The sequence below is a fragment of the Delphinus delphis genome, chromosome 1 (genome assembly GCF_949987515.2).
Source record: "Delphinus delphis chromosome 1, mDelDel1.2, whole genome shotgun sequence".
NCBI classification, from domain to species: domain Eukaryota; kingdom Metazoa; phylum Chordata; class Mammalia; order Artiodactyla; family Delphinidae; genus Delphinus; species Delphinus delphis.
The window spans coordinates 9,915,032-9,938,421 of NC_082683.1; the positions used below are offsets into that span (position 1 = coordinate 9,915,032).

The 23,390-nt window shown below is 42.1% G+C and overlaps 1 protein-coding gene across 1 annotated transcript; it reads left to right on the forward strand.

Moving 5' to 3' along the window:
• Window position 1: 1 nt before the first annotated feature.
• On the forward strand, window positions 2-2,874 carry LOC132425869 (PRAME family member 12-like). Its single transcript, XM_060012292.1, has 3 exons — window positions 2-288; window positions 733-1,305; window positions 2,316-2,874. The coding sequence occupies exons 1-3, from the start codon at window positions 2-4 to the stop codon at window positions 2,872-2,874; spliced, it is 1,419 nt and encodes a 472-aa protein (XP_059868275.1).
• The last annotated feature ends 20,516 nt before the right edge of the window (window positions 2,875-23,390 follow it).

Below are 23,390 nucleotides of genomic sequence, written 5' to 3' on the forward strand. Positions count from 1 at the left end.
GATGAGTGTCCAGAACCCCCTGAGACTCCTGGACCTGGCGGGAATGAGCTTGCTGAGGGATGAGGCCTCCACCATCACGGCTCTGAAGGATCTGCCCACAGAGCTCTTCCCCCCAGTGTTCATGGAGGCCTTCTATGGGAGATGCAGCAAGACCCTGAAGGCCATGGTGCAAGCCTGGCCCTTTGTCCGCCTGCCTCTGGGGGGCCTGATGAAGATGCCTCATCTGGGAACCTTACAAGCAGTGCTGGATGGGCTTGATGTCCTGCTTGCACAGAAAGATCATCCCAGGTGAGTCTGAGCAAGGGAGCCTAGTAAGGTTTGGGGCAGCTCTGAAGAGAAAGCTGAAGTCAGGAGAGTGGATGGACAAGGGACGGAACAGAGGCTTCGATGATGCCAATGAAGAGACACAGAGACTTGGCCATTGCTGAGCTCATTTGGGGAAATGCCTTCCAGCAGTGTATGAGTGCCTAAGATGCAGGGGAGCCTGAAAGTACATGTCTCAGCCAGGGATGCGTAAGGGTAATAGGTGTAGAAAGCCAGGAAGGATGGAAGGGGAAAGGTGATGGAGGAATGTGAGGCAGAGAGGGAAGAAGAGGGCAAGACAGCAGGTGATGTCAGGGATGAGAAGTAAAAGCTCGGGTGGGGAGTCTGAGTGTTGCCTAAATGCTGAGACTGTGATTTCATTATGTGTGGATCTTAAGCCATCGCTGCCAATCTGCTGTTTCCCCACAGGAGGTGCAAACTGCGGGTGCTGGATTTAAGAAATACCAGCCAGGACTTCTGGAGAATGTGGTCTGGATACAGGGTCCATGGACGTTCAAGCTCACTGATGGCCCAAGTGGCTGAGGACAGGTCAAGGGCAGAGCAGCCCAGGGCTCCCTTGGAGGTATTCATAGAACTTCATCTCAAGGAAAGGACCGTGGATGGATTCCTCACCTACCTCATCAGGTGGGTAGAGCAGAGAAAAGTTTCCATACACCTGTGCTGTAAGAAGCTGAGGATTCTTTCATTTCCCATGGAAAATATTATGAAGGTCCTGAGTATGGTACAGTTGGACTGTATCCAGGAGGTGCAAGTGAATTGCACCTGGCATCTGTCCACCCTGGCCGTGTTTGCTCCTCTCCTGGGCCAGATGAATAAAGTGCAGAGACTCCTTCTCTCCAACATCCACATGTCTGCACTTGGGGGGCAGGAACAGCAGCACTTTGTCCAAATTACCTCTCAGTTCCTCAGGCTGCACCACCTCCGGGATCTCCATCTGGAATCTCACTCCTTCCTTGAAGGATGCCTGGACCAGATGCTCAGGTGAGTGTGCACCATTGTTCAGGTAACAGCGAACACAACACTAGAATATCCAAAGCACTGTCCCTTTTGCTTCTCTATCCTGAACTGTGGTATCACATAACCACACAAATCAAGGTAGGGGCCCAAACTGGGATAGAGCCTCTAGAAAGGGACACCCTGCTAGGAAGCTATGGACTAGGGGTTAGGATCTAGTGGTGTGGGTATATGATTTCTTCTTTAGGAAGAGATAGCTTGGTTTAGATGAATTAAGAAAATAACTAAGGGAAGGGGGCATTGAAGAGGGAAAACTCCATCAGGCCTGAGCATTTCTAAATGGAAGCTCTGTGCTCACCAGTGCTGTGACCACAATGAGCCTATCTCAAATTCCCTGTTTGCAAAAGGTTGTTTTTTCCTCCTGATAAGGTAATTAATATATGGATAATGCGTGATTCTGGAGATGCTGGTAATAGATCAGGAGCCTAGAGCAGAATAAAAACTGGTAGATGGTTTGCAGATGATGCAGGAATGTAACTGAGCCCCTGCAGACTGGCAACCTCAATTGATGTCCTGAGATCTTGCCCTGGTGGGTCCACTATGCACATCACCCAGAAGCCTTACCTGGCCTGAGATATGCGTGCCTGTGGCCCAAACGTGGGCTGAAGGAAACCTGAGTAGGAAGCATTTTATGTATGTATCTTACTATTAAAATTAAGTGATGCCCACTCTTTACTGAGACAAGGTGTCAGGCTCTCCCCTGAGTGTGTTCTAGTGTACTCTGTTATCTTCGTTCATCCTCATAAGAAGTGTAATAAGTTTTTCTCTGCTTGACTGATGAGGAAAGAGAGCTTTCAACTTGACTCAGTCACACAGGAAGGTGAAAGGACTCAGGTTAAAATGAGACTGGGCATTCTGGGTATTGATCGTTATCAGATGATCAGACTAACCTTGGGGCTGGGCAAATCACTTGTCTCCCTACTTGAGGTCAACTTCCACCTCGGTTTCCGAGACCTAATTGCTCTGTTTCTCCCCAGGTGTCTGACAAACCCCTTGGACAACCTTGCAATAACTCACTGCCTCCTTTCGGATTCAGACTTGAGCCATCTGTCCCAGTGTCCGAACATCAGTCAGCTAAAGGGCCTGGATCTGAGTGGCATCACCCTGACCTACTCTAGTCCTGAGCTCCTCCCGGTTCTGTTGGAGAAAGTTGCAGCCACCCTCCAGGAACTGTATTTAGAGCAATGTGGGATCATGGACTCTCACCTCGAGACCATCCTGCCGCCCCTGAGCCGCTGCTCCCAGCTCATGTTCTTTAGCCTGCGGGGAAACCTCATCTCCATGACCGTCATGGAGAAGCTGCTGCGACACACCTCCGGGCTGCCCAGTTTAAGTCAAGAGCTGTATCCTGTCCCTCAGGAGAGTTACAGCTCTCAGCGAATCCTCCAACCTGGGAGACTTGCACAGTGTCGGGCTGAACTGTTTGAGATTCTGAGAGTCTTAGGACGTCCCAGGATCATTTGGATTAGTTCCAGCCCCTGTCTGCACTGTGGAGATAACACATTCTCTCATCCCCAGCCCATCGTATACCGCTGAAATCCCCCTAACTACTTGGGTACGTCTAAAAGCTTTCTTCTGAGCACTTGGAAACTGATATCTAGGACATAGTTGAATCGTAAAGGGAAAACAGACCCATGGTTTCAGACATCTGCTCAATGTGAATGGAGAAGAGAAAGTGATTAAGGGAGGGTGCAGGATTGCAGAGGGAAAAGTTGACTCTGACAGATAATAGGTCTTTTGGAGACATGTGTCTTATAGAGTCAGAAGTATGAACCTAAATTTCTGGAGGTGGATTGAGTCTTGGGACCCACGTGTTGGAGTTATCCCTGGGTAGATGGTTGTAAACGAATGGTCAGAAATAAAGAGACCCTCAGTGTAAACTGACTGCTGCCCTCCATGCTGTATTATCCTGATTTCTCAGTTTATACCGCAGGAATCCAGATATTGATGGAAGAAGACAGTGGCTCTGAATTGTCTATGATCTGATCTTACCGTTCCCACCAGTTCTTTAGTCCGGAGCATCTCATACTTCCTTGCTTATTTCTGTGGCTGTTCAGTGGGTTAATACACACAAAGGGGAACATACTCAGTGGTCAGTGAACCACTGGAGTGAAGAGTTCTTGGCAGGGTCCTCACTGCTGGCTCAGGCCATGACCCTCGACATGAGCAGTCCTCACGGTTCTCCTGGTGGGTCCATAACTATCAGTTCTTGACTTTTCAATGTGGGGGGAATGGGCTTTACTGCACAAGGCATGGCTCCCAGTTCTGGAAGGGGTCATCCACACTGCAGATAAGCTGAACCTCTGGACCCATGGTGAGTAATGGTCCTTACTGAATTAATGCAGTTGGACCAGGGAAGTTATACAAATTTCTTTTAGCTAACTATTAAAATCATACAGGCATGTAACATGGTTTTAGTGTTTTTATACCTCATTAAAAATTATATCCTTTCAGGACTTCCCTGGTGGAGCAGTGGTTTAGAATCCTCCTGCCAATGCAGGGGACACGGGTTCGAGCCCTGGTCCGGGAAGATCCCACATGCCGTGGAGCAACTAAGCCCGTGCGCCACAACTACTGAGCCTGCACTCGAGAGCCTGCGAGCCATAACTACTGAGCCCGTGTGCCACAACTATTGCAGCCTGTGCACCTAGAGCCTGAGCTGCACAACAAGAGAAGCCCCACTCGCTGCAACTAGAGAAAGCCCAAGAGCAGCAACGAAGACTCAACACAGCCAAAAATAAATAAATAAATAAATTTATTAAAAAAAATTATATCCTTTCAGGGGCTAGATTATATCAATGAGAGATTGAATTTATTCCCATAAAACCTATTTCTCACCAACAGGGAAGACTAGAATAGCATGTTTTGCCATCAAATAATCAGAATGTATAATGTATAATAAAACACTTGTGGGTGTAGGTGACCTCCTTGCCTGTGGTAAGACTGTATTTGTCAGGGTTCTCCTGAGTAACCAACAGGGTACGTTTGATTGCTGAGCAATGTGTCAGTGAGGGTTACCACCCCCTTCTCAGTTGAAAAATCCCCATATAACTTATTGTCTGCCCTCCATAGCCTCATTCCCACATCCTTGGTTCCACTAACTAGATCCTGTAGAACTATATTTACTCCTGAAAAATTCTGTGTGTAAGTGAATCTGATCATTTCAAACCAGTGTTTTCCAGGGTCACCTGTATATATATTAAAGGAGATTTATTATGGGAATGGGCTTGCATGATTACAGAGGCTGAGAAGTCCCTCAGCTTGCTGTCTGTAAACTAGAGAGTCAACAAAGCCAGTGGTATAACTCAGACTGAGGATTAAGGTTGAGAATCAGGTAAGCTGATGGTGTTACTCCAAGTCTGAGGCCAAAGACCTGAGAACCAGGGGACCGCTGGTTTGAGTTTCACAGTATGGAAGCTTGAGAGCCAGAAGCTTTGATATTCATGGGTAAGAAGAGAGAGGAGGAGAGAACTTGTCCTCTTTGTTTCATGCAGAACCCAAGGATTGCATGATGCCCACCCATACTGATGAGGGCAGATCTCTTCACTCAGTCTACTGTTTCCAATGTTAATTTCTTCCAGAAACACCCTCATCCAGAATTCGTTCTTTACCATCATTTTTTTGCACAGCAATATTCATAGAGAAAAATTTTAACCATCATAGTGACCCTAACAAACGGCATTCACAGCAAAGCTCCCTGCTGAGGATTCAGGGGCTGGTGTTGTTGACTCAGTAAGGGAGGGGATATAGAGTTGGAGGGACCTTAGGTTAAAAGCTCAGTTTTCTTGTGAAAGAAAGACAATGTTACAAACCTAGTTTCTGGGACTTTTTTTTTTTTTTTTTTGGTTTCTGGGATTTTTGTAGGATCCAATGAGATGATGCACTTGTGGGCTTGGCACCCAACCTGGCAAACAGTAAGACATTATTAAATAAGTCTTTTCCTTCATAGCAGAAGCCCCCAGGATTCTTTATCCCTCTAGCTTACCCTCTATTCCTTGCAACAGAGGAGGAGAACAAACCCAGGACATGAAATGTGTCTCAGCATTTACATGTGGCCACCAGTGAATCATGATTTACCAGGCTGCTCTAGTAGCCAGTGCAGGGAGGGTTGGGCGTGGACATAGAAGTGATTGGATTCATCTCTAGTTATAGACATTCTGAGCCTCAAGTCCTGCAGGCCACCTGCTGGTTGATCAGGCCAGAGGATATAAATTTGGCCTGTTTGGCAGACAGGACAGCACGGTTCAGTATTTTTTAAAAAATCTGCTGTTATGTAAATGCTAGTTGACTAAATAATTGTGCTGTGAATCATTTAAATATTAAAGATATAAATATTCTTATAAAACTATAAAGGAAATTTAGTATTTTAAAGAATGCATGTGGGTTTAAAAAAATGTTTAACTTGGTTTGGAGTCTCAAAACAAATAGGACTTAAAAACTGATTTTAAAAATCAATGAGCATTGGGACTTCCCTGGTGGTCCAGTGGTAAAGAATCCTCCTTCCAATTCAGGGGACACGGGTTTGATCCCTGGTTGGGGAACTAAGATCCCACCCACATGCCGTAGGGTAACTAAGCCCACGGGCCACAACTAGAGAGGGAAAACCTGAACATCACAACTAGAGAGAAGCCCGTGCGCCACAACAAAGAGACTACGCTGCAGCAAAAGATTCTGCGTGCCTCAAGGAAGATCCCAAGTGCCGCAACTAAGACCTGACACAGCCAAAAACAAACAAACAAGCAATGAGCATTAATTTTTTTCTCCTTTAGAACACATTTAAAATAATAAAATTTTAGAGCTAGAAGGATTACAATTATATTTATAATAGTAGATTTTATTTATTTATTTTATTTTAAGTTTTTAAATTTGTTTTTGACTGCGTTGGGTCTTCGTTGCTGCACGCGGGCTCCCTCTAGCTGCAGCGAATGGGGGCCACTCCTCCCTGCGGTGCGTGGGCCCCTCACTGAGGCGGCCTCTCCCGTCGCGGAGCATGGGCTCTAGGCGCACAGGCTTCAGTAGTTGTGGCACACGGGCTCGGCAGCTGTGGCTCGCTGGCTCCAGAGCACAGGCTCAGTAGTTGTGGCACACGAGCCTAGTTGCTCTGCGGCATGTGGGGTCCTCCCAGACCAGGGCTCGAACCTGTGTCCCCTGCACTGGCAGGTGAACTCCCAACCACTGCGCCACCAGGGAAGCCCCAGATTTTATTTCTTAGAGCAATTTTTGATTCATAGTGAAACAGCAGAAAGTACAGAGGGTTCCCATTTAACTCATGACCCCACCATATGCACAGCCACCCTATCAACATCTCCACCAGAGTAGAAGATTTACTATAAATCATGAGTCTACATTGAGACATCATTATCACCCAAATATCATAGTTTACACTAAGGTTCACCCTTGGTGTTGTGTATTCTCTGAGTTTTGGCAAATACATAATTGTATACCCTACAGAGTAGTTTTACTGCCGTAAAAATCCTCTTTACTCTGCTATTTATCTTTCCATTCCTGCAACCCTGGCAACCACTTATATTTTTTATTTCCCCAGAGCTTTGCTTTATCCAAAATGTTATATAATTGGAATCATCCAGTATGTAGCCTTTTCAGATTGGCTTCTCAGTTAATGATATACATGTAAGCTTCCTCCATGTCTTTTCATGTTTTGATAACATTCCATTGTCTAAACATACCAGAGTTTATTTAGTCATCTACTGAACAACATCTTGGTTGCTTTCTTGGTTTGCCACCATGAGTATCTGTGTGCACAATGGTGTGGACATAAGTTTTCAACTCATTTGGGTAGATACCAAGATTGCTGGATCATATGAAAAAGTTATGTTTTACAATTATTTTTCTACCTTGACAATCTTATCTGTTAGAGATTATCTCATTAAGGGAAGGGACTGTGTCTTTATCATCTTGTGGTCCCACAACTGAACAAGAAGCCCAGTGAGGCAGTAAATGTCTATAACTGCAGGTGCATGGAACAATTTAACATCAGTTTATAGCCAAATGTTATTTTGCACTGCAATGCAAATTGGGGAAAGTCAACATTAGCAGGCTACTGATAACATAAACAAGTTGGATATGGAAGAAATAGCACTTGTGTTCTATTTGAACCTATAAATTGTACATGAAAGTGTAACCAAGCAGGACTCTCTGGGGCCTTCCCGGGGCAGATCCCCACCATATTCTCCTCCTGCCTCTTGTTTGCAGAAAATCTTTAGCCTCTTAGGACTTCCCCAAGTTACAAAGAATAAATTGAATAACAAAATATGAGAAAATGCAGAAACAAAGGAAAACAGTCAAGCAAGACAAAATAATAATACTTTAGCCATTAAACAAAGTAAAGAACATTTAGTTTCTCCTCACAAGCTATAGATAATATTCTGAGCCATAGCCTTTGAGCTGTTTTGCAGATACAGAACCTCCCATCAGGTGGAAGAAGTTAATTGTATCCAGACCACAAGCACATACACCACAGACCAGTTGGAACCAGAAGTTTGATGATGCTGACTCCCAATTACATCACCATCAGCCAATCAGAAGAATGTCCAGGGCCTAATCATACGCCCCACAACACTCTCCTGTCTTTAAAAGACTTTCCCTGAAAGTAATTAGGGAATTTAGCCTTTTAAGGAATAGTTGTCCTTCACACTCACAGAACCCATGATACCAGATGGACGAAAGACCAAATGTGGGAGGCTGATCCAGACTTAGAAAGGAGGATGACAATTTCCAAAGCATAGAAGAGATGTTGGCTCCCTGTCATCAGTTATGCCATAAGAAGAAGGCAGTCACCCTTTCACACTACTCTTGGTAATTTTCTCACAAAGAAACAAAATACTTTAGCTCTAAATGTTTTAAATTACAGTGTACTAAGTACTAGTTTTAATTTACCTATATATTTATAACCACAACAAGAAAGTTCTTAAATTTTTTAAAGGCCACAGGATAACCATAGTTTTTCTTTTTGATTATTAAGATTGGGTTGTAGTTTCAGTTTGCACATTCATTTTTATCATTGTTGGGGAGGAGACACGTTTCCTCTACCCTTAAACGTTCTTCAACTGGTCTAATAATCAAGTTGACATAGGACAGATTAACAGGAGAAAAAAAGAAGTTTAAATGGGAGTGTTCAGCACAGTAAGACCAAGGAGAAGCCAAGCAATTGAGGCTTATGTGTGATCTCAGAACACGGAATGGGAGAGGGGGCCTGGGCTTCAAAGGGCAGGAAGGTGATTCACAGAAGAGCAGATGTTTGGTAATTAGATAGTTGTCCTGCCATATAGTTACTTCATTCAGATAAAGTTATCTCTTGGTAATAGCTCTCTCTCTGGCCCAGGCTCCCCTTCTGAATTTATTTAGGTAGTTCAGAGAGAGGTAAAATGTTTTCTTTGTTTGTTTCAGTCTGCTGGGTCTATAGCTCAAAATAATATGCATACCAGAGTAGCACATTTTGGGGATGGAGGGGCTCATTCTGAACTACTATAGTCTAGGTACAGGTCTGCCTGTATTAAATTTATTTTTCTGATTATGTGTTTTTTTGTCTGCCTCAATAGAATGTAAGGTTTGTACATATGAGATAACATGAGAGCAGGACGATGTTATATTCATTGGATGTTTCCCCATCACCCAGAATAGCAGTTGGCACACCCTAGATACTCAGTAAATGCATTTTTCTAATTGAGTAATAATTGACAAATATAATTGTAGATATATCAAATGTGGAATGTGAAGATGTGATATATATATACATTGTGAAATGATTACCAAGATCAGGATAATTAAGATATCCATCACCATATCGTTGACTTTTTGTGTGTGTGTGTTGCGGGGGGAGGGTGAGAATGCTTAAGATCCACTGTCAGCAAATTTCAACTATACAATATTATATTAATAGCTACAGTCACTGCGGGTGTATTAGGTACTTGAAGAGATACCTGAACACCCATGTTCACTGCAGCATTATTCACAATAGCCGAGATATGGAAACAACCTAGATGTCCTTTGATGGATGAATGGATAAAGAAAAAGTGGTATATATACATAATGGTATATTATTCATCCATGAAAAGAAGGAAGTCCTGCCATTTGTAAAATTATGTTTGGACCTGGAGGACTTTACGCTAAGAGAAGTAAGCCAGAGAGAGAAAGGCAAATACTATATGGTATCACTTATGAGTACAATCTAAAAAAAGAAAGAAAAGAAAAGAAATTTCTCAGAAGCAGAATATAATGGTGGTTGCTAGGGGCTGGAGAAGGGAGAAATGGAATGATATAGGTCCAAAGGGTACAATCTTCAGTTATAAAAAGAATAAATAAAAGCTTTAAATGAATCAAGGAGAGAGATGTGAGGGGGCATTATTGGATATTGAGTACTAGGGGGTGTCTCATGTGTTGGGGACATCCCAGGGAACTGGTCCACAGAGTCCCTGCCCCCAGGGGGTTCTGCAAGTCCTCAACCCTGACATTAAAAGTTTTTTCCCACAAAAGGCCAGTGTCGCTGAGACCACTGTGCTCCTCCTTCATTTGTGCCAGGCAGCCAATAGGTCTTGGTTTGACTTTCATCTCCCATGACCTTTCTACGGATCAAAGTAGGCAATCTGGTGTCACTTGGATGAGAAAGACATCCTCCTAAAAAGCACAGTTCTCAAAGTCTGGAGGCTGTGATGAGTAAGGAGACTAAACTGAAAAATTTCCAAAGAGCATCCTTTCCTGGCCTAAATGCCAAGATGGGGACCCTCCACTTCCCACCTAACCTGCCCCTCATCTTTTCATCCACAACGGATGCTATTCACTCTCTCTCTTTCCAGACTGTCCATTGGCCAGACTCCATGCCCTTGGGCAGGGGGTGGGGGCAGCCACTGGAGCCTAATGCAGGTCAGGGCAAGCAAATCCAGTTCATTGGGAACTCACAGCCCCAAATCCAGGCCCTCAGTGATCCCCAGTGACCTAGACACAAGTCCCAAGACTTGAAAGGACACAGCTCTGTGACAGCCAGAGGACATGGTCTCCAGGTTGTCTGTGATTTCCCTGCTTCCCCCTTATTCTGGGCAACATACCAGCTCCTATGGACATTCCCTCCTCTTGTCCCTCTGTAACAGGGTGGAAGCTTTGTATTCTATTACAAGTGAATCACTAAAGCGATGTTGCCTATAAACTTAAATTATACATAATGGCACATCTCTGGGAACACTGTCTCCCAGGTAGTGAGCATTAAGCTAAAATACATTTGTTTAGCTCACAGAAAACATCCTGACCAGGCCCACCTGTGAATGACTACAGAACAGAAGAAATTAATACATTCCCTCCAGAGTCTGAACAGAACCAGGAAATGTTCGACTTTACTGCCTCCCCTTAATATAAAAGAAGCCTGAATTCTAACTCAGGCAAGATGGTTCTTTGGGACATGAGTCCACCATCTTCTCTGTCAGCCAGCTTTCCCAATAAAGTCACTATTCCTTGCCCCAGCAACTTGTCTCTCAATTTTCTAGGCTGTCATGCAGTGAGCAGTATGAGCTTTGACTCAGTAACACCTCTCCGTTCCTTCATTCTCTGTAGCCCAATCCTGCCTGGAGAGAGTCACAGACATCCTCCCCACCCACCATGTATCTATAAGCCTGTCCTTTGGGATTGTTTGGACTCAGGGTGATGTCATCATCAAATCTTTATTGATGAGGAAGAAAGATCAACAGCTCCTTGTTTATAGCAAGACAGTGGATCTAAAGTGTAGCCAGACCTTGTTAAGTACTGGAGAGGGCAAGGATGGTCAACACAGGGACCTGGACATTTTAAAATGCACAGAGGGCAAGACATTTCAGGGCCAGCAGAGATCTAACTTGGGAAAGAAAAAGGACTTACTGGGCCTGAGGAGAACTTTGTCAGCTCAAGGACTGGCTCAAGAGAGTCACAGAGGGGAGAGCCTCTGTAGGGGACTGGTTCCCAGGGTCTCCCATCAGCTGTCACCTCCAGGAAGACCAGAGGAGTCAGGGTCCACCTCTGTAACCCAAGAAGGGTCAACCTCCAACATTCCTGGGTGCTTCAGTTGATCCAGAAATGCAGCAGGGAAACTCTTTGCCTTGGGGTTAGTCATATTTCCATAATAGCTCAGTAGAACTTGAGAAGAATTCCTTGATTTCTGCTGATCCCGGTGGAAGGGTGTCCTAACACTGAAGCCAGGCTTCAGGTTCCAGGAGAGGTGATGTTGGTGGGCTGCAGAAAGAGAGGGCTACTGAGTCCATGCTGGGAGAGGAAACTGGATGCACAGAAATATTCTAAAACCCAAAGCAGGGACCCAAGAGCAGATGTTTTGGAATCTCACTTGAGACCCTTTGACTGGAGAAGGGGATCAGGACGTCCCCCTGGTGGGCTCAGACAGCTGCTCTGACCTGGGCAGCAAATGAGGTCATGAGGACAGGGAATCAGGACAGGGTAGAAATGCCAAACCCAGGCTTCTCATCAGACCCTGGGAGTCCTGCTGACTCGGAATTGGGCAGGAAGGATGGTGCCTCTGTGCACACGTGCTCCCTCCTCCTAGAAACACAGTGTGTCCTCAGAGCAAACAGGCTCTCAGTGAAGGAGGACAGAGGTGGTCCCCACCCTCAGGGGGAAGGGAGGTTGCTGGGCTTTTATAACTTCTAGAACATTCCAACACTTTGACCCTTCTTACCTAGTTGGATCTCATGGAAGCTGGGATCCCATAGAAACATCCCCAGCTTGGAGTCTGCAGTTTCCCCATTTCCAGTGACATCATGTGAAGTCTATCTGTCAGTCCTTCCTAACACTTAGGTTGTCTGACAATTCCGGTGACCTTCTGAACCCCTCACCTGAGGGAATCTACCAGTTATTCACTGGGTGGAAGTGGGCAGGTTCCTCTCCCAAAGCCATCCCCGAATCCACCAACCTAACAATTGGGAAAAAAGCAGAGAACTTTACATTTTCTGTGAAGGTTATTTGAGGTAGTGTTAAAAAAATGTACTGGCACCATTGCTCACCCAGTTTGTGTTCAATAAACAGAGATGTTGATGATTATCATTGTTACTAATCTCACTCTATTGCAGCTTATTAATAAAGGTGTTTGGTGGCCTGGGAGTTAAAATGTCTATTGAGTACAATTCAGTTTAACCCAATTTTACACAAAGGCTCTACAAGGGTTAGAAATGTGGTGGAAGGAATCTTCCAGAAAGTTATCAAGATGGCAAACACTCTTCAAAGAATCCTAGTCTTGGTGACCAGTGGTATATAAAAATCGTTTGGGCATCACATTGAACAGAGCGGGGAGAGAGAAGCATAATAAATCCTGGGGATAGAGGGAGGGTCTTACTTTCTTAGGGTCCTGAACTTCAAAAAATCTCCATGTGATCCAGTCCAGGGTGGGGGACATCCCTGAACATGGCAGACCATTAAACAGCAAATATAACTTCTAAATTTTGTGTGGGAAAAGTGTTGGTATTTGTGAACAGTGCTTAATATGAAGGGGAAACAGAATTCTATTTCTGTGCCTAATGGCGTCACCTTGATCAATATCTGTACTGAATCTACCCAAGTTTGAGAAAAGAGTAATTATCAAAATACACTTGGAAAGGGGCCAATTGGATTTTGGTTCCACATCCAAGGCCCCTGGAAAATGACTGGTGTTATTTGCCCTCTGAGAAGCATCCTCTGTGGGAAAAACCTGGAAGATAACTTCTGGTAGCAGCTGCCATGATGAGGACAGGGTTATGTGTGACTGATACATGTTTATTTCTCCCCCTGGTCCAAGTTCCCAAAGAGCCCACAGCACCTCCATTAGTGGTTCTCAGACTTGGGAATGTCTCACTTTGCAGGGCTGGTCACCTCTCTCCCTCTGCTCACATTCTCAGGTTTAGTCTTTCAAATGATTTTGCTCGTCTGATACTATCTTTCTGGGAGGAAACACCCTCAAAGTTGACACGGTCTCCTCTTAGCCCAGCCATTTAGTTTCTAAACTCCACCCAGAGAAAAATCTTTTAATCTCCCTCCTGGGAAACAATATAATCATATTTGAGAAACAATATACTCATATTTTACACTGTCTTGAGTCATTCACAGGATCCCTTTAGGAATGCCCAGCTCCACGCTGCATTACCCCACTCTCATTTCTCACTGTGATTTTTTTTGGGGGGGGCTGCGTTGGGTCTTAGTTGTGGCAGGTGAAATCTTCATTGTGGTGCACAGGCTCCAGAGCGCACGGGCTTAGTAGTTGTGGCACGCAGGCTCTCTAGTTTTAGCTTGCAGGCTCCAGAGTGCGTGGGCTCTGTAGATGTGATGCATGGGCTCAGTAGTTGTGGCACGTGGGTGTAGTTGCCCTGCAGGATGGGGGATCTTAGTTCCCCAACCAGGGATCGAACCTGTGTCCCCTGCATTGGAAGGCAGATTTTTAACCACTGTACCACCACTCTCACTGTGATTTTGAACTGCTCTTCATCAGAGAAGCCATGACTTAAGCCAGGAGGACCAACCACATCCCCAAAAGCACTGCCCTTGCTCCCAGAATAGGCTCGCAATCTGCTATGATTCCAACATAACACTTGAGTGACAACTTGATACACGGAGAAGTTTATTTTGTTTTCTTTGGGGTAGCACCACTGTCCCTGTGAAGATGTTTTATTTCTAGAACGTTTTGATAATATTGATATGGCCAAAGGTCCCCCAACAATGATGCTTTCAGGTTTTGTTTTTTCTGTCCAATGTCAGGAAGAGATGAGTCCCTTCCCTGATCACACCCAGGGCTACAACTGTCTGTATTAGTAAAACTCAATCAATGTTTGTGGAGTGAATCCAGGAATGTGTTTTGACTTCCCCTCCAACCTAAGTATTTCTCTTTCCTGAAATGAAAATCTGATTCAATCAATCTGGAGAAAGATAATAAGTATCAGGATTAACCTGCTGGATATTCTGGTATCTAATCAGGTATCACTTTCCAATTGGAAGTTAGTTGTTGGAAGAGGGAAGAAATGATTAGAAAGGTCTATAAAAGCCTCAGGCACCAAAGAAGAGATGTACAGTCACTGCCTGGGTTCTACAAAGTGTCTGAGGTCAGAGCACCCTGCCAACCATCTCAGAGCTGGTGAGTTACCGACCTCAGCTAAGGACACCCTCATCTGACCCATGGTCAGTGGGTCCTGAGTGGTGGCTTACAGCTCTGGATGGCAGAAAGAGTCATCCTTTTTCTTTCTTTTCAGATGAACAGATTTAAGGCTTTGGTTTTCCCTCTAAGTGTAGTTTTACCTTATTCCCAAACTTTTTGTGTGTCCTTTCATTTATATCATTTTTAAATGTCTTAAGAAGCAGATTTACTTTTTAATGAAAAATTGTTTGGAATTTTATTCCTTGACATTTTAAGTAGTTAGTTTCTGCACTTAGATTATAGCTCAAACACTTTGTAGTTTTGTGATTTTACTAGTTAGGATTTCTAAATAAAAACTTAAAAACATTCCATATGCTATTTGTACAGAGTGGCGTCTTTGTACTTAATGTGAAGTATTTCCTCCACTGAACTCCTTCCAAAGTAGTAATTCTAATATATGTAAAGTAAGAGTGCATAGAAATGTACATCTCATCGAGGACCATCAAGATGGCAGAGGAGTAAGACGTGGAGATCACCTTCCTCTCCACAAATACATCAAAAATACATCTACATGTGGAACAACTCCTACAGAACACCTACTGAACACTGGCAGAAGACCTCAGACTTTCCAAAAGATGCCAGAGGGCAACCTACATGCAGAGGCAGGACCAGACCCAAAGCTGAACCCCAGGAGCTGTGCGAACACAGAAGAGAAAGGGAAATTTCTCCATGCAGCCTCAGGAGCAGCAGATTAAATCCCCACAATTAACTTGAGGTAACCTACATCTGTGGAATACCAGGATAGACAATGAACCTTACCAAAATTAAGGCAGTGGACTTTGGGAAAAACTGTAGACTTGGGGTTCGCTGTATGTGACTGACTAGTTTCTGATTTTTTTATTCTTTTTATTTATTTATTTTTGCAGTAGCGGGCCTCTCACTATTGTGGCCTCTCCTGTTGCGGAGCACAGGCTCCGGACGCGCAGGCTCAGCGGCCATGGCTCACGGGCCCAGCCGCTCCGCGGCATGTGGGATCTTCCAGACCGGGGCACGAACCCGTGTCCCTTGCATCGGCAGGCGGATTCTCAACCACTGCGCCACCACAGAAGCCCTAGTTTCTGATTTTTATGCTTGTTATCATTGGTGAATTTGTTTATTGGTTTGGCTGCTCTCTTCTTTTTTTGTTTATTATGGATTTTTAAAAATAATATTTTTATTTTTTATTTTAAAAATTTTATTTTTATCTATTTATTCTTTTTTTCCTCCCTTTTCTTCTGAGCTGTGTGGCTCAAAGGGTCTTGATCCTCTGGCCGGGTGTCAGGCCTGAGCCTCTGAGGTGGGAGAGCTGAGTTCAGGATATTGTACCACCAGAGATCTCCTGGCCCCATGTAATATCAATTGGCGAGAGCTCTCCCAGAGGTCTCCATCTCAACGCTAAGACCCAGCTCCACTCAAAGAACAGCAAGCTCCAGTGCTGGACACTCGATACCAAACAACTAGCAAGACAGGAACACGACCCCGCCCATTAGCAGAGGCTGCCTAAAATCATAATAAGGTCATAGACACCCCAAAACACACCAGCAGACACGGTCCTGCCTACCAGAAAGACAAGATCCAGCCTCATCCACCAGAACACAAGCAGCAGTCCCCTCCACCAGGAAGCCTGCACAACCCACTGAACCAACCTTACCCACTAGGGGCAGACACCAAAAACAATGGGAACCACGAACCTGCAGCCTGCAAAAAGGAGACCCCAAACACAGTAAGTTAAACAAAATGAGAAGACAGAGAAATACACAGCAGATGAAGGAGCAAAGTAAAATCACACCACACCAAATGAATGAAGAGGAAATAGGCAGGCTACCTGAAAAAGAATTCAGAATAATGACAGAAAGGATGATCCAAAATCTTGGAAATAGAATGGAAAAAAATACAAGGAACGTTTAACAAGGACCTAGAAGAAATAAAGAGCAAACAAACAATGAAGAACAATGCAATAAATGAAATTTAAAATTCTCTAGAAGGAATCAATAGCAGAATAACTGAGGCAGAAGAATGGATAAGTGACCTGGAAGATAAAATAGTGGAAATAACTATTGCAGAGCAGAATAAGGAAAAAAGAATGAAAAGAATTGAGAACAGTCTCAGAGACCTCTGGGACAACATTAAATGCACCAACATTTGAATAATAGGGGTCCCAGAAGAAGAAGAGAAAAGGAAAGGGACTGAGAAAATATTTGAAGAGATTGTAGTTGAAAACTTCCCTAATATGGGAAAGGAAACAGATAATCAAGTCCAGGAAGCATGGAGAGTCCCATACAGGATAAATCCGAGGAGAAACATGCCAAGACACATATTAATCAAACTATCAAAGATTAAATACAAAGAAAAAAAATTAAAAGCAGCAAGGGAAAAGCAACAAATAAAATACAAGGGAATCTCCATAAGGTTAACAGCTGACCTTTCAGCAAAAACTCTGCAAGCCAGAAGGGTGTGGCAGGACATATTTAAAGTGATGACAGAGAAAAACTTACAACCAAGATTACTCTACCCAGGAAGGATCTCATTCAGATTCGATGGAGAATTCAGCACCACCAAACCAGCTTTACAACAAATGCTAAAGGAATTTCTCTAGGCAGGAAACACAAGAGAAGGAAAAGACCTACAATAACAAATGCAAAACAATTAAGAAGATGGTAATAGGAAGACACATATTGATAATTACCTTAAATGTAAATGGATTAAATGCTCCAACCAAAAGACATACACTTGCTGAATGGATACAAACACAAGACTCATATATATGCTGTCTACAAGAGACACACTTCAGACCTAGGGACACACACAGATGGAAAGTGAAGGGATGGAAAAAGATATTCCATGCAAATGGAAATCAAAAGAAAGCTGGAGTAGCTATTCTCCTATCAGACAAAATGGACTTTAAAATAAAGACTATTACCAGAGACAAAGAAGGACACTATATAATGATCAAGGGATCAATCCAAGAAGATATAACAATTGTAAATATTTATGCACCCAACATAGGAGCACCTCAATACATAAGGCAAATGCTAACATTCATAAAAGGGGAAAGTAACAGTAACACAATAATACGAGGGGACTTCAACACCCCACTTTAACCAATCAACAGATCACCCAAAATGAAAATAAATAAGGAAACACAAGCTTTAAATGACACATTAAACAAGATGGACTTAATTGATATTTATAGGACATTCCATCCAAAACCAACAGAATACACTTTCTTCTCAAGTGCTCATGGAACATTCTCCAGGATAGATCATATTTTGGGTCACAAATCAAGCCTTGGTAAATTTAAGAAATTGAAATCGTATCAAGTACCTTTTCTGACCACAATGCTACGAGACTAGATATGAATTACAGGAAGAAAACTGTAAAAAATACATACACATGGAGGCTAAACAATACACTACTAAATACCCAAGAGATCGCTAAGAAATCAAAGAGGAAATAAAAAAATACCTAGAAAAAAATGACAATGAACACACGATGGCGCAAAACCTATGGATGCAGCAAAAGCAGTTCTAAGAGGGAAGTTTATAGCAATACAATCCTACCTCAAGAAAGAAGAAAAATCTCAAATAAACAATCTAACCTTACACCTAAAGCAATCAGAGAAAGAAGAACAAAAATACCTTACACCTAAAGCAATCAGAGAAAGAAGAACAAAAATACCTCAAAGTTAGCAGAAGGAAAGAAATCATAAAAATTAGATCAGAAATAAATGAAAAAGAAAGGAAGGAAAGAATAGCAAAGATCAATAAAACTAAAAGCTGCTTCTTTGAGAAGATAAACAAAATTGATAAACCATTAGCCAAACTCCTCAAAAAAAAAGGGAAAAGACTCAAATAAAAAGAATTAGAAATGAAAAAGAAGTAACAACTGATACTGCAGAAATACAAAGGATCATGAGAGATTACTACAAGCAACTCTATGCCAATAAAATGGACAACCTGGAAGAAATGGACACATTCTTAGAAAAGCACAACCTTCTGAGACTGAACCAGGAAGAAATAGAAAATATAAACTGAACAATCACAAGCACTGAAATTGATACTGTGATTAGAAATCTTCCAACAAACAGAAGCCCAGGACCAGAGGATTTCACAGGCAAATTCTATCAAACATTTAGAGAAGACCTAACACCTGTCCTTCTCAAACTCTTCCAAAATATAGCAGAGTGAAGAACACTCCCAAGCTCATTCTACGAGGCCACCATCACCCTGACACCAAAACCAGACAAAGATGTCGCAAAGAAAGAAAACTACAGGCCAATATCACTGATGAACATAGATGCAAAAATCCTCAACAAAATACTAGAAAACAGAAACCAACAGCACATTAAAAGGATTATACACCATCATCAAGTGGGGTTTATCCAAGGAATGCAAGAATTCTTCAATATATGTATACCAATCAATGTGATACACCATATTAACAAATTGAAGGATAAAAACCATATGATAATCTCAGTAGATGCACAAAAAGCTTCTGACAAAATTCAACACAGATTTATGATAAAAATCCTCCAGAAATAGGCATAGAGGGAAACTTACTTCAACATAATAAAGGCCATATATGACAAACCCACAGCCAAAATTGTTCTCAATGGTGAAAAACTGAAACCATTTCCACTAAGATCAGGAACAAGACGAGGTTGCCCACTCTCACCACTATTATGCAACATAGTTTTGGAAGTGTTAGCCACAGCAATCAGAGAAGAAAAATTAAAAAAAGGAATCAAAATAGGAAAAGAAGAAGTAAAACTGTCACTGTTTGCAAATGACATGATACTATACATAGAGAATCCTAAAGATGTTACCAGACAACTGCTAGAGCTAATCAATGAATTTGGTAAAGTAGCAGGATACAAAATTAATGCACAGAAATCTCTTGCATTCCTATACACTAATGATGAAAAATCTGAAAGAGAAATTAAGGAAACACTCCCATTTACCATTGCAACAAAAAGAATAGAATACCTAGGAATAAAACTACCTAAGGTGACAAAAGACGTGTATGCAGAAAACTATAACACACTGATGAAAGAAATTAAAGATGATACAAACGGATGGAGAGATATACCATGTTCTTGGATTGGAAGAATCAGCATTGTGAAAATGACTATACTACCCAAAGCAATCTACAGATTCAATGCAATCCCTATCAAACTACCACTGGCATTTTTCACAGAACTAGAAAAAAAATTGCACAATTTGTATGGAAACCTAAAAGACCCCTAATAGCCAAAGCAATCTTGTGAAAGAAAAATGGAGCTCGAGGAATCAGGCTCCCTGACTTCAGACTATACTACAAAGCTACAGTAATCAAGACAGTATGGTACTGGCACAAAAACAGAAAGATAGATCAATGGAACAGGATAGAAAGCCCACAGATAAACCCACACACATATGGTCACCCTATTTTGATAAAGGAGGCAAGAATATACAATGGAGAAAAGACAGCCTCTTCAATACAAGGTGCTGGGAAAACTGGACAGCTACATGTAAAAGAATGAAATTAGAATATTTCCTAACACCATACACAAAAATAAACTCAAAATGGATTAAAGACCTAAATGTAAGGCCAGACACTATAAAACTCTTAGAGGAAAACATAGGCAGAACACTATGACATAAATCACAGCAAGATCCTTTTTGACCCACCTTCTAGAGAAACGGAAATAAAAACAAAAATAAACTAATAAGACCTAATGAAACTTAAACACTTTTGCACAGCTGAGGAAACCATAAACAAGACAAAAAGACAACTCTCAGAATGGGAGAAAATATTTGCAAATGAAGCAACAGACAAAGGATTAATATCCAAAATTCACAAGCAGCTCATGCAGCTCAATATCAAAAAAACAAACAACCCAATCCAAAAATGGGCAGAAGACCTAAATAGACATTTCTCCAAAGAAGATATACAGATTGCCAACAAACACATGAAAGCATGCTCAACATCACTAATCATTAGAGAAATGCAAATCAAAACTACAATGAGGTATCATCTCACACCAGTCAGAATGGCCATCAACAAAAAATCTACAAACAATAAATGCTGGAGAGGGTGTGGAGAAAAGGGAACCCTCCTGCACTGTTTGTGGGAATGTAAACTGATACAGCCACTATGGAGAACAGTATGGAGTTTCCTTAAAAATCTAAAAACAGAACTACCATATGACCCAGCAATCCCACTATTGGGCACAAACCCTGAGAAAACCAAAATTCAAAAAGAGTCATGTACCACAATGTTCATTGCAGCTCTATTTACAATAGCCAGGACATGGAAGCAACCTAAGTGTCTATCAACAGATGAATGGATAAAGAAGATGTGGCACATATATACAATGGAATATTACTCAGCCATAAAAATAAACGGAAATGAGTTATTTGTAGTGAGGTGGATGGACCTAGAGTCTGTCATACAGAGTGAAGTAAGTCAGAAAGAGAAAAACAAATACTGTATGCTAACACATATATATGGAATCTAAAAAAAAAAAAAGAAAGGTCATGAAGAACCTAGGGGCAGGATGGGAATAAAGATGCAGACCTACTACAGAATGGACTTGTGGACACGGAGAGGGGGAAGGGTAAACTGGGATAAAGTAAGAGAGTGGCATGGACATATATACACTACCAAATGTAAAATCGATAGGTAGTGGGAAGCAGCTGCATAGCAGAGGGAGATCAGCTCGGTGCTTTTTGACCACCTAGAGCGGTGGGATAGGGAGGGTGGGAGGGAGATGTAAGAGGGAGGAGATATGGTGATATATGTATATGTATAGCTGATACACTTTGTTATAAAGCAGAAGCTAACACACCACTGTAAAACTCCAATTATACTCCAATAAAGATGTTAAAAATAAAATAAGAAATGTACGTCTCAAATCTTTGCACCTCAGACTCCCACCTTTTAACAATTCTCTTTGCTCCATGGCTTTTACAGTTTCTCATTTACCATTTTTAAAGTGAATAGAAATAGTCTTTTCATGTCAATTTGTGCTGCTGATCCCAACTTTCTGGGAGGAAACACCCTCAAAGGTGACACTGTTTCCTTTTAGTCACTCCCTTTAATATCTAAACACAACCCAGAGAAAAGTCTTTAAATCTGCCTCCTCCCCAAGGGGAAAAAAAAAAACACCTATATTTTATACTAGTTGGGTTATTCACACTGTCCCTCTAGGAATGCCCAGCTCCACTCTGCCCAGCCCCCACCCTTACTTCCCATTGTGATTGTGGCCTTACCTCCTTCAGAGAAGTCTGGACTTAAGGTTGGAAAACCCATCACATTCCCCAAAGGAGTTCCCTTGCTTCCTGAATAGGCTCCTGATCTCCCATGTTTCAGACAGAACACCCAAGTGACACTTGATAGAGGGACACATTTATTTTGTTTCCTTTGGGAACAACACCACTGTCTTCATGAAGCAGTTTTAATTCTAGGACATTTTGATACTTTTTTTTATGGCTAAAGGTCCCCAAACAATGATGCTTTAAAGTTTTGGTTTTCTTCTCCACTATCACAAATGGATAACCCTTCCCCTGTCTCACACCCACAGTAGGTATAGATGTTGACACACGAGCATATTTTACAACAGTCACTGTAATTATTGCTATCCCAACAGGGGTAAAAGTGTTTAGTTGACTAGCAACACTTCACGAGGACAATAGTAAATGGTCCCCAGCCATGATGTGGGCCCTAGGTTTCCTCTTCCTTTTCACAGTTGGTGGGTTAACAGGTATTATCCTAGCTAACTCATCATTAAATATTGTTCTTCATGATACCAACTACATAGTTGCATTTTCACTATGTACTCTCAATAGCAGCTGTCTTCGCTATCACAGGAGGGTCTGTGCACTGTTTCCCACTATTGTCAGGATATACACTCAACATAAGCAAAAATTCCCTTTGTAATCATATTTGTAGGCGTCAACATGACCTTCTTCCCCCAACATTCCTTAGGTCTATCTGGCATACCTCGACAATACTCCAACTACCCAGATGCCTATACAACATGAAATACTATTTCATCAATAGGCTCATAACAGTAGTCATGCTAATAATTTTCATTATCTGAGAGGCATTCACATCCAAATGAGAAGTCCTAACAGTAGAACTTACTAGTACAAATTTAGAGTGGTTAAATGGATGTCCTCCACTATATCACACATTTGAAGAACCGACTTAACGTCAATATAAAATAATCAAGAAAGGAAGGAATTGAACCCTCTTTTACTGGTTTCAAACCAACACCATAACCATTATCTCTTTCTCTATAAATGAGGTATTAGTAAAAATTTATGTAGTTTTGTCAGAGTTAAATCACAGGTGGAAATCCTCTATATCTCTATGGCATATCCTTTCCAACTAGGATTTCAAGATGCAACATTGCCCATCATGGAAGAATTACCACACTTTCACACCACACACTAATAATTGTCTTTTTAATTAGTTCTCTGGTTCTTTATATTATTTCACTAGTGTTAGCAACTAAGCTAACACATACCAGCACAACAGATGCACAAGAAATAGAAACCATTTGAACGGTTTTACCAGCCATTATTTTGATTTTAACTGCTCTGCCATCATTACGAATCCTCTGCATGATGGATGAGATTAATCACCCATCCCTTACTTTAAAAACTATAGGTTACCAGTGGTATTGAAGTTATGAGTACACTGACTATGAAGATTTAAGTTTCGACTCCTATATAATCCCAACATCAGACTTAAAACCAGGGGAATTACGACTGCTAGAAGTAGACAATTGAGTAGTATTACCCATAGAGGTAGCAATCCGAATTCTAATTTCCTCCAAAGATGTATTGCACTCACGAGCCATACCTTCCTTAGGCCTAAAAACAGACGCAATCCCAGGATGCCTACATCAAACAACCCTAATATCAACATGACCAGCTTT